We start from the raw sequence: 11,426 nt of genomic DNA, 5'->3' as shown, positions 1-11,426 counted from the left end.
TCTGCTCAATGGCAGTAGGACCCAAATGTGAAGTCACTGTTCCAGGGCATCAGTAGCTAAGGGTTGCTAGCCCTCCCGGTACCACCTTTCCCAGAGTCCCAGTGTTGACTTCTACATGGCAAGGGACTCCAGTTTATGGGCCCGTCTTGGCCCACATCCCAAGAGCACTGGGTCTCCAGTGCTCCCCTCTCCCCCAAGGCGAGAATGGAGTGCTTCTAGTGCCCATAGGGTGACCCCCCCCCCCCAGCCACTGGAGAGGGACGCCAGGGCAACAGTTGGCCCCCGTCTCCAGCTGACCTCCAGCCAGTATCCTGCAGCAGGGACTGGGCCCTTGGAGTCCCATCCTTCTCCACAAGGCCTGCTTGAGGCCCACGTATCCCCCTCCAGAGGAAGAGATGTGCCCAGTGCTGGACTCCAGAGGCCTCAGAGGGCAGAGGAAGCCGACAGCTCCAGAACCAGGCCCCACCCCTTGGGCTCCCATGTGCTCCTCACTGACAAGCACTTTCCTCCCTTCCCGCTCCTCGCTGATGTTCCAGGCCTGCCTTGGGATGTGCTGGGCCTTCCCTCCCAGCTGCTCAGGCAGCAGCTCACAGATGCGGCCAGCCCTCAGGGCCCAGCCTTCCCCGCAGAGCAGTTGGCTTCTGGGAACACTTGCTCGGATTTCTAGCTCATGCCCATCTCAGCAAATTAGGGAAATTAACGAGAGGCCTATGCTGATGTTTCAACAGAATCTTAACGCATCCTTGCTCGCTTCAGCTGCTGGCAGCGTCGTGTGTGTCAGGAGACTGAGCTCCTTCACCGCTGTACTTCCCAGCCCAGGGGGTGACACACACACACCAAGCTGGAGCCCCAGGACCCCACCGAACACTTAGCGTGGTTCCTGGCACTTAGCAGAAGCCCCGTGGTTTGCTGCACTGAATGGGATCTCGAGCATCTGGCTGCCCCTCTGGGAGTTCCCAACATGGAAGGGTCCTATGTGGCCACCCCGATGTTCATCCATCTGGCCAAAAGACATTTACTCGGCAGTCTCCGTGCTGGGCACTGTGGGAGCCCCCAAACGAGGGTAGTTTGCCTTTTATAAGTTCCCAACTCCGTGCCCCTTCTAGGGCTCTTCCTGAACTGGAGGGTAGAGGAGGGTAGAACCCGCTTCTCAAGGGTTCCGCTGGACCAGTGTTGGCCTCATCCACGTGGCAGAGGCCTGGCTTAGCACTGGTGGCAGGACCTGCCTCTGGGCATCGCCCCTGTGACCTCACACTTCTGAAACAATTCCAGTGACTGTCACGCCTCCTCTCAGAGTAGAAGAGGGACTTCAGAAGACCTGGCAGTTCCTCAGTGACAGAAAGCACAGAGGCACAGCTTTCAGTTGGCCCATGCCTTGCCCATCCCCGCCCTGCCACCCCCACCAAAACCCACATCTCTTCCCCCAGCCCGATGAAAATGAACACAGAGAGGCCAAGAGTCACCTCAAAAAGGCAGCTTGCTTTATTCTCTCAATGCTGATGGGGGGCAGGGGTGGGCAGCCTGTCTGCCTCCAGTCTGAGGCTCTATGAGCTAGAGGGGCCCTGGGGTCTGGGCCTGGTCCACATTTGCAGAGTGGGGTGCAGAGCATCTTCTCCCATGTCAGCCCAGCTGGCCGGGCCCGGCTCTCTCGGGTCCAGGCCTCTCCCTCAGCTCGGCGTGGGTCTTGTCACCAAGGTCTTCCCCTGCTACTTATGTCTTGGCTCTCCCTCGGTCATCGGGGAAGGAAGTGGCCCCCAGGGTGGGCCTCACAAGCCACATCAGAGGCTCCCCGTCCCCATACCTCAGAGTGGAGACCACCAAGAAAGCTGCTTCCCATTCTCCCCTTCTTCCCCAACCCTTCCCCTCCCCCTGCCCCAGCCCTCCCTCTCTTCCTTCCCCCCACCCACCTCCTTCCCAGCCATCACTGCGGGTTCCACTTTTGTCAGGCTGCCTGAAGGAGCTGCCAGCCCCCGGAGCAGGTCCACAAAACAGAAAAACAACAATTGGCAAGCACAGAAAGGGAAAAAAACCACAAAACTCAGGGTTGCCTTTGTCTACAAATAACCAAGGCTCCCGGCAGGGGGCGAGGCTGCTTCAAAGCCAGGCATTCTCTTGTGCTTAGGACAGTCCTCCTCGCCTCTGCTTTCCAGTTCGCCTTTCCTGTCCCCAAGTGCCCACGCAGAGAGCTCTGGAGGGGTGCGCGTGTGTGTGCACGTACATGTGCCTGGGCCTGTGATGCGCACACGCGGCCCGCACGACGCTGAAGGGGCGCCTGCTACAGGTCTGCCCCCCCGTGCCAGCTGTCGCCGTGGTCGCTGTACTTGGAGAGCAGGGAGTAGCCGACGGAGAGAAGCGTCCCTTCTCCTGGGGGCTTCTCTCTGGTCACAGAATCCTGTGCACACACACACACAGACACACACTAGATTCTAAGGGAGAGTAGGGGACAGGGTCTTGGGAGGCCCACCGGACCCGGGCTGGGGCAGAGGGCCCGCCCTGGAGCACAGCGGGGCTCAGACAGTGGTGACGGAGAGCAGAGGGTTGTAGACCCGCTTGCCGTCGGCAGAGCGAGTGCCGTGGGCCAGCATCTCCTGGATGGTGATCCAGTTGTCCAGGATCTTCTTGTTCCGCTTCTTCATGGTCTTGCGGTGGCTCAAGGCAATGATGTTGAGCTCAGCCTTGCTGTCGCCGTTCTGCTGCTCCCTCAGGCACTCCAGCCGGCTCTGCATCATGAACTCGCGCCGCTTCCGCTGCTCCCGGGCCCGGATCAGGTGCTGCTTCCGCTCCTCCTTGCTCCAGTAGCGGCCCATCTTCATCTCGCTCACCGCGTCATCATCCGTGGTCATGCCGCTGCGTTCCTCGCGGATCTTCAGGGCCCGGGCTTTGAGGAGGCGATCACGCACGGGCCGCTTGGCCACGTAGCGGGTCCCATCGCTGCGCACCTTGACCTTCCACTCCATGCGGGGTGCTTCGGGGGCCACCGCCGCCCCGCCCACCCGAGGGCCAGCAGCCAAACCCAGGGGGCCACGGCCCAGCTCCTCCAGGCCGCGCGGCGGGGCCAGCTGCACGCAGCTGTGGTAGCGCTCGCTCTCCTGGCCCTGGCCGCGGGGGCGCCGGGACAGGTAAGGGCTGCCTTCGGGGCCCACGCGCTCCAGGGTCACGCCCGTCTTGGGGCTTCGGCGGACGCGCTCCTCTGAGTGCGGTCTCCTGCCCGCCTCGGGATCCCGGGAGAGAGATCGGAACTTAGCGGGGCTCCCCTGCGGGGCAGCTGCCTTGGGGTGCGCGGCGACCGTGGGGCCGGAGGGGGTCCGGTTCAAGTTGGAGTTGCCGGCAGCAGCCCGCCTCAGGGGGCTCTCTGGCAAGGGCTCGGCGAGCAGCGGGGTGCTGCGGCAGCTCTCCCCCGTGTTGTAGGCGCTGGTGCTGTCCTTGTCCGACTTCTCGGGCAGCTCGGAGATGTCCGACAGCTCGTGCTTCTTGGGCTCGCTGGCCCCCAGGTCGTAGAGACTCTCCTCCTCCAGCAGCCAGGCCTTCATGCAGCGCTCCCGCAGCTGCTGCATCTTCTGCGCCCGCAGGATGTTGCGGCACTTGAACTCCAGGTGCCGCAGCTCCTCCTCCAGCATGGCCATCTCGTGGCCCAGGCTCTCGTTGCGGTTCACATCCAGGGCGCTGTTGCCGCCCGAGGCTCGGGGGAAGGGCAGGCCCAGCTGGTTGCCGTTCTCCAGGTGGCCCTTGATCTCCAGCAGCTCCCGGTAGCGCTCGTACTCCTCGTCCGTGAGGCCCGGGATGTCGCCAGCCGCCAGCCCCGCCCCCTCCGCCAGCAGCGAGTCCATGCTGAAGTGGAGGTCGCGGCTCTTGCGCAGGGCGCCGGGCGTGTTGGCGGCACTAGCGGGCTCATCCCCCAGCAGGTCGTGCTCGGAGCTCTCCTCGGTGCGGGTGCTCTCATCAGTGCGGCCCACCCCACTGTCCAGCTCCTGGCTATTGCTCAGGCCCGTGCCCGCATCGGGGACCCCTTGCTCCTCTTCGTTGCCAAGCTGGGGCAGAGAGATGAGCCCCACTCAGTATGGGTCCCGCAGGCCGGGGTCGGAATCAGAGGGGCCTCTGGGTCCAGCCCATCTCCCGCATGCCCCAGCCCCCTGGCCTCCCGCCGGCGCTCTCCACTGCCCGCCCTGCCTCCTTCCTCACCTGCTGGGCAGGGGGGGATTTCAGCTTCCGTGCACGCAGCTCCCCCTCATGCTCAGAGCCAAAGTCATCCAGAAAGTCATCCCGGTCACTGTCCTTCCACCGCTTTGCCAGCTGCAGAGACAGAACTGTGCTGTCCCCACTGCTTTAAGGACTGCCCCAGACATCACCCCACCGATGACCTTTAGGTCCCATACCCGGTCTCCTGGTCTCAATGAAGTTGAATAACCCAAGGGAGAGGGTGGCCCCGGCACACCCGGCCATCAGAGGCCCAAGGGGAAATGGGCCCCAAAGACACCACCCACCCTCCGTCAGTGCCAGGCTGCTGGCATGCCTGTGCCGTTGTCCCAGACCAGCAGCTCCCACAGAAAGCCCGATGTCAGGGGTCCCAGAATATCCTGCCTGGCGCACACACACCTGGCTCTCAGGTCGGGCCACCAGCAGGGAGATGTTGGTGTTCTCCTCCTGGCTCAGAATGGCCACTGCCTCCTCCCGGTTCTGGACGTCCACACCATTTATCTGCGACAAGCCAAGGGACCATCACAAAGAATGCCAGGGCTGGCTCTGGGGTGGGCCCTGCCCTGGTGGAGCTGCAGGGACCCCCCTCGTAGGGAGCTCCAAGCAGAGCACCCTGGCCTAGGAAAGGCTCTTGAGCTCTGACAGGATGGAAACCAAGTGAGCATGTGGCCTCTTCCTGGGAGCCCCCCGGGGCAGTTGTGCGGGAGAGGAGACCCAGCCCCGGGTTCAGGCACAGCCGGAGAGAGGTCACTGAGCAGCCAGTAGAGTGTGGGGCCTCCGTCAGGCCTCCCCGCACCCCCCCGCCGCCCACTCACCTGGATGATCCGGTCCCCCTCGCGGATCCGGCCGTCTTTGGCTGCAATGCTATTGGGGTTCACCTGTAAGGCAGACGCGTCATGGGGACCTTTCAGTAGAAAGGACCTCCCCCCTCACCTTGGGGAGGTCCCAAAGCAAACAAAAGTCTCCTTGCTTGCTCCCTCTTCAGCTCAGACTGGAAGCTTCTGAGCTCCAGGAGGCAGGGACAAAACAGTGGGTCTCGGGCTAGTCACCTCTCCCCAGCACGAGCCAGCCAAAAGCTCCCCAGCCCCTGCCACCACCCCCAGGCCCAGGCCCACCCCCAGCTGGCACTCGTACGCTCCTGTGCACGGAAGCTTGTTCTTTTCCACGTCAGAGGCTGGGTGAACGCAGGAAGCCGAACGCTTACCCCCCCCCACACACAGACACACACACACACACACCAGCCCTGGGGCTCGATGGGCAGTAAGATATTCGTACAAAGGTTGACTTGATCAGAGTGTGGGGGCAGCTGGCGAGCCATCCGCCCTCCTGTGGACACACGTGTCTGCCACGGACAGGTGGGGAAGCACAACCCTGTGAGTACCAGGAGGGGCTTAGCATCACAGGGCCCAGACCTCAGCCTTGCTCACCGGCCCAGCGTGCGCACAAGTCGCCCGGGGAGGACGGCCTGGCCGAACACACACCGAAGCCGCTAGCTGCCCCGTGTGATGCTAAGTAGGCTCCGCCCCTGGCAGCCGGGGCTTTCTGGGCAGCCTCAGAGCCCTGGGCGGCATGGAGAGGCCACAGGGATCGGACGGTGTGCGGACTCTCCGTGGGTCAGACCCCGCCTCCGCACCTGCCACCACCGTGCCCTCCCCTCCCCGCTGCCGGTGCCGGACAGATGGACGCCGTCCACGTCCAGCCCGGATGTCCTAGCACACAAAGAGGCGGCGTGGAGCCCCACTGCCTCCTAGAAGAGCCACTCCCGCACCCTGCCTTCATACCTCTCCAACATAGATGCCCAGGTCCTCCTCATCATCCGTGCGGTAGCAAACCATCAGGCCGAGCTTGTCCCGGTGGTTGGTCTTATACAGCTCGACCTCCTGCCACAGGGGCCGTGGGGGAAGCAAAGGAAGAAAGCCCCCAAAACGTGTGAGCGAGGAGGCATGCTACGGGGGCGGCAGCCACGGCCCAGCCCCAACCCCAGCAGCACGCCCCCCGGAGCCAAGTTTCCAGCCTCCAGCTTGGAGGGTCTCTCTTACCACCCCGAGTGGTGCACGTGTGCCGTGGTCTCCCCTGCCAGGAAATGCCCGAGACACACACGAGACACACGGGACACACAGGACACAGACATGCGTGGGACACAGACTCGCTTACGCAGACTGACTAAGGGACCTCACCCATGCCCTCCCCGACTCAACCCGTGAGCCTGAGTAAGCAGCCGCGCTTCGGCAAGGGCCACGAGGCTCGGCTGCCTGGGGACAAGAGGAGCCAGGCCTGAGCTGGGCTGCAGACAGCCATCCCTGCCCTGGCCTGGCCACCTGGCTCACCTCATACTCCAGCTCGTCCATACGGTCTGCCTCCTGCGGGCCGCCCTCCATGAACTCCGCCGGGTCATAATACTCATGGCTGATGGGGGGGCTGCCCAGGAGAAGGGGGGTCAGGCCAGCCATCTGCTCCTCTAGTGCCCTCGCCCCAGCTCCCGGGCTGGCCGGTCCCAGTGAGCTCGGCATGGAGCCCCTCCTTCTGAGCTACATGCATCCATGCAAAGACCAGGAATGCTTCTTGAACGGGAGTGAGCAGGGGTCTGCACTGAGGACACAGGCATGCCTAGCTCTCCCTACCCCATCCCACCCTGTCGCTCAGCCCAGCCCAGCCGGCAGGGTACCAACTTCTCCAAACTGCAGGTGCCCCTCCCACCCGGCACTGGCCCCCCCCCCCCCGCACTGCCCCCCCCCCCCCCCCCCCCCCCCGCTCATGCAACGCCCCCAGGAGTTATCCAGGCCCCAGAGGACTGCTGGAGAGTAGAGGAGGACCCACTCTACCTCCAGGGGCAGCCCTCCTTGCCCCAAGGCTAAGCGTGGCTGCTGGCGGCCAGGGGCCTCACTCTCTGTGGAGGAGGGGATCCCGGGACCACCGCTCTGCAGCACAGGTTTAGATTAGCGGAATGAGCCACCAGGCCTGGATGAGAGGCCCTTCTTCCGACTGGGCCAGAAAGAAGCCGAAGAGATGGAGGAAGTTCAGAGCAGGGGGAGGATGGGACAGACAAGGATGTGAGAAGATTCAAGGAGGGATGCTTGAGAGGCAGAAGACGATGGACGGCAGAGGAGAAGAGAGGATGGAGGAGGAGGAGGAGCTGCGGCCCTCAACCTTCCAGGAGCAAGCTCCCAGGATGCTCCTCCCTTGGCCCTGGGGAGTGGATACCACAGGAAGCCTGTGTGTGAAGCCTCCCCTGGTCCCTTCACTGGCTGATGTCCAGCCTGAGGCTGTAGAGGCCTAGAGGTTGCTGAGCCCTTGGATATGCCACAGTCAGCTCTGGAGGCCAAGGGGCCTGCTTCCTGCCCGAGAGGGCAGGCCAGTCGGGGTCTCCCTGCCACACCCAGAGCTGCAGCAACGTAGCCTCCGGGTGGCGTGCCCTCTCCGGAGGCAGGGCCCGGGGCCCTCCTGAGGGCGACTCACAGCTCAGACAGGACGTACGGCTCCAAGATGACCATGGGCGGGGTGGGCGGGCGCAGCTTGCCCAGCGCCATGATATGCTCAAAGGTGATGTCGGTCTGAGTGCCACTGTCCACCAGCTGCAGGTCATGGCATGAGCTGTCCCCCCGGAGGCGGGGGCTGCGTCTCAGCACCTGGATCACTAGAGGCTCCTTGGAGGAGCGCAGGGCCTCCAGGGTTTGCTCCTGAGACAGCTTGGAGAGCTCCTTCCCGTTCACCTGCGGCAGAGACACGCCCCCATGAGAACCCGCCGACCCACACCCCAGTCTCCTCAACCAACGAGTGTGCTCTCCACCCTCATTCCCGGGTGAGCCCCACTTCTCAGCCCTACCCCTACACAGTGCTGTCTGGGGATGAGGGAGCCCCCGTGACCAGGCACTGGGTCTGGGGGCTCGGCCCCCACCCTAGAACATCCTCCAGCAGGAGCCACCCACACTTCCATCCTCCTCACTCCAGGACCTGCTTCTCGTTCAGGCAGCACTGAAGCCAGAGCACTAGGAGATCCGCGGAGAGTCCCCCTTGGCAATGACTGCGCATCTGACATCAGGGCTGGAGGAAGACTTTGACCCCTCTCCCAATGGGAGTCAGTCCATAAATGGGTTCAGGCAGGAGGATTGAAAAGAGTACGCAGACACGAAGGACAGGATCTCTGTCCTCAAGGCAATGACAGAGTCGCTGAAGAGAAAAGGTGACACACACAGAGCCTCTTGACATGGCAAGACAACCTAAGGGAGGTACCAAGGAAGTGACCCTTCTAAGACCACCGCCATTTCTTGGGCACTGATGTGCATCTCCCCCGAATCCTGACCTCAACAACCCATTGTGCAGATGAGAAAACCGAAGTTCAGCAAAATGAAGGGAGTGAGTCAAGGTCACGAGCCTGACTGGGCTGCATAGTGGTCAGAGCCAGGGAGAAGGCTGGCCTGGTGAAGCCTCACGGGAAGATCAGGACCACAACGTGCGGAGGGTGGAGGGTGGAGGGTGGAGTGCTTTCTGGGGCCAGCTGGGTGGAGCAAGGTGTGCCCTCAAGGGACTTGGGGGGCCCAAGGCTGGCCCCAGCCCAGCCACTGATTTCTGCAGCAGCCTGTATGCATTGGGCCCTGGGATGGTCACTTTGGGGCGAGTGAACCAGGTACCACAAGCTGTGACCTCAAGGTGCTCCTTGGTGTGGAGGCAAGTAGACTAAGGACCAAACAGACACAGCCAGCATTCAGGGAAGGCGCCATGAGAGCAGTGAGGGGTGGGAGATAGGGATCAGGAAGCAGCTCCTGGAGGAGGGGGATGGCAGGGTCTCCTAATCCACTCAGCAGCTCGTGGAAGGGCTGTTCTGGGCCCAGGGAGGACACGCACCAGCGGGGATACTCCAAATGGCTACACCCCGTGGGTAACCATGGAACCAGACCTTTGAGAGGCTGCTAAGGAAGCAGAGGGCCGGCCACACCCCATCTAGGAAGGGGGTAGGGAAGGCTCCCTGAGCAGGGGGCACCTGGCCCGCATCAGAGAAAGGGAGAGAGAGGGAGGCTTGTGAGTCCCTGCCAGTCAGCACGGAGAGTGCAGGGCCCGCAGACCCAGCACCTGCCCACCGACAGAGGGGAGAAGGGCCGCACTTGGGCACAGTGGCCGGGTTGTCCCGGTCTCCGAATTCCCACAGTGCCATCTCTGTCCCTGGGTGTCTCAGGGGGTTGGGAGTTCTGCAGAGAGATGCCCAATCCAACTGCAAAATCTTGTCTCCAGGCTGCCACCTAACAGACTAACCCCTGGGTGTCATCCCAGGGAGAGGTCTGTCTTAGGAAAGCAAATAATTACCTATCTGCTACTTCATTGTGTCCTTGTAGATAAGAATCTCAGTACTGATGTCTCCCCTCTCCACAAACTTTCCCTGGTCAGAAAAAATTTTTTAACCAGTCTGGTCTAATTATAAAAGAAACACAGGTTCATTGTAGAACATTTGAAAAATAGAGAAAACCATAAGGAAGAACACAAGCATCTGCCAAGAAGGTATTAGTTGCCAACTAAGGGTAAGTGTGAGAATGTGGTCGATACCGCCCGAGAGGAGGAAGTATAAAGGCGGGGGGTGGGGGGTGAAGGCTGAATGCACGGGAGGAATTCGGGAAGCTGCAGGCCGGGCAGTGTGGGAAAGGCTGTAGACAGAGGGAATGTGAGGAATGGCCTGGAAGACCCTAGAAGAGCCGGTTGTGAAGCTGTCAGGAAATCCGTGAGCCAGCCGTTATCAACACTTGGATAGACTAATCTTACAATGGAATGCATTATATTGAAAACAAAGGCAGTAAGTACTCCAAGCTCATGACTTTCTAATTATTTTACTACACTCTCGTGTTTGTGCCTAGCGTGTCTGGGGATAGGAGATGCTATATAATGGCGTGTGCCTGTGCGTCTCTTCCCGTGCTGAGTGACATCATGCCGCTGGCCACGGTGGGGGTATTTACACCACGGAAATCAGCAACTGCTCCAAACCAGGGCTTTTTGTCTCGGACATTGACCAGCTCCCCACTGCCCTTAAGTCAAGGGTTTCCCTAAAATGCAGAAGGGCTGGGCTGTCCTCAAGATCTCCAAGGGCTACGTGTCCCCCTGAAACTCCCGCAGCAGGGCCACAAGTGTGCAATAGGAGGGCTCAGGTGACATTGAGAAATGCAGGAATGTCTTTCTCCCTGGAATCTGTTGATTAGCCTGCGGCCATGTTGCTATGGAAACTGGGCCCAGCTAGTGGGGAGGGGAATGCAGGGTGGGCTGGGACGTCAAGAAGAGGATGGGCACCTGCAGAGACGGGGTCATCACAGGGAGGCCTGGGATGCCCAGCAGCCTTCCCCTTGACCCACGTGCTCTTTCAGCTTCCTCTCTCCTCCTCCTCAGTCAGTGGGTGCTCCCAAGCTAATGAAGATAAGTGGGGCAGAGACAGGCCGTGACAAGTTAGAAATGAGCCCCTCCCAGAGCAGGTGAGGGCTACAGGCAAGGTGGGGAAGTGTGGGGTGATGAGCAAAGTAGCCTGGGGCCAGGCACACAGTACCGACCCAGTGCTCTGCCTCGAGCCCTGCCCTCGTCCTGCCATCATGGGTTACAGAAAGACCACAGGTGCCTGCTCCAGTCTCAGCATGTCTGAACCCAGGCCGGCTTGCCCTCAGATTCCCCACCTTGAGTCACATGCAAATGTCTCCACAGGCCCAGAGGCTCTCCCCACCAAGACACCAAGACCCACTCCCGCTCACCACCTCCCTCCCCTGCTGCCACCACTCCAAGCCCCTGACAAACAATCCAAACTGGAATCAAAATCCTAAATGGACAAAGCAAAACTGCCTACCGTGGAGGTGAGAGAACAATGTCCATGATGTTGGAATAGAGAATTCTTAAGATAAACAATGGGAAAGCAAGAATGGAAAAGACATAAATTTGACTATGTTAAAAGTAAAACTTCCGAACAAGGGACAGAAACACAGTGAAAAGATAAGACAGGCTAAGAGAGGATGCTTACAATGCATAGAACTGATAAAGGATTATCCAGAATATTCTGTAAAGAATTCCAACAAAACACTAAAAAAATACAAACACGGTAGGAAAACCAGTGCAAACAGAAGAGGGAGCCTAAACCAAGCCGCGGGCTGTGAGCAGCATCGTCTTAATAGCCAACCCCGGAAGCAGCCCAAGGACCCACCATGGGCAGAACGCATCAAAAGCTCATGCTCTGTTCCTGCGTGTGGTATATGGAAGCATTCCTGCTCATTAAT

General features: G+C 60.8%; 1 protein-coding gene across 3 annotated transcripts in view; it reads right to left on the bottom strand.

Moving 5' to 3' along the window:
• Positions 1-1,464: 1,464 nt before the first annotated feature.
• The window catches only part of PDZD4 (PDZ domain containing 4), a 28,283-nt gene continuing 18,321 nt past the window's right edge, over positions 1,465-11,426 (bottom strand). Inside the window, exons 2-8 of one of the 3 annotated variants that reach the window (XM_032397501.1) lie at positions 7,651-7,904; positions 6,522-6,612; positions 5,976-6,074; positions 5,010-5,072; positions 4,594-4,695; positions 4,180-4,290; positions 1,465-4,028 (exon numbers count right to left, since the gene is read on the bottom strand). In XM_032397501.1, coding sequence (XP_032253392.1) covers positions 2,511-4,028; positions 4,180-4,290; positions 4,594-4,695; positions 5,010-5,072; positions 5,976-6,074; positions 6,522-6,612; positions 7,651-7,904 — 2,238 coding nt within the window. In that variant the 3' untranslated portion in view covers positions 1,465-2,510. The remainder of the gene's footprint in view (positions 4,029-4,179; positions 4,291-4,593; positions 4,696-5,009; positions 5,073-5,975; positions 6,075-6,521; positions 6,613-7,650; positions 7,905-11,426) is intronic. The other 2 variants (XM_032397502.1, XM_032397503.1) reach the window with 2 other exon arrangements.

The sequence above is a fragment of the Phoca vitulina genome, unplaced genomic scaffold (genome assembly GCF_004348235.1).
Source record: "Phoca vitulina isolate PV1807 unplaced genomic scaffold, GSC_HSeal_1.0 scaffold99, whole genome shotgun sequence".
NCBI classification, from domain to species: Eukaryota; Metazoa; Chordata; class Mammalia; order Carnivora; family Phocidae; genus Phoca; species Phoca vitulina.
This window is presented reverse-complemented; position numbering and strand designations above follow the sequence as displayed.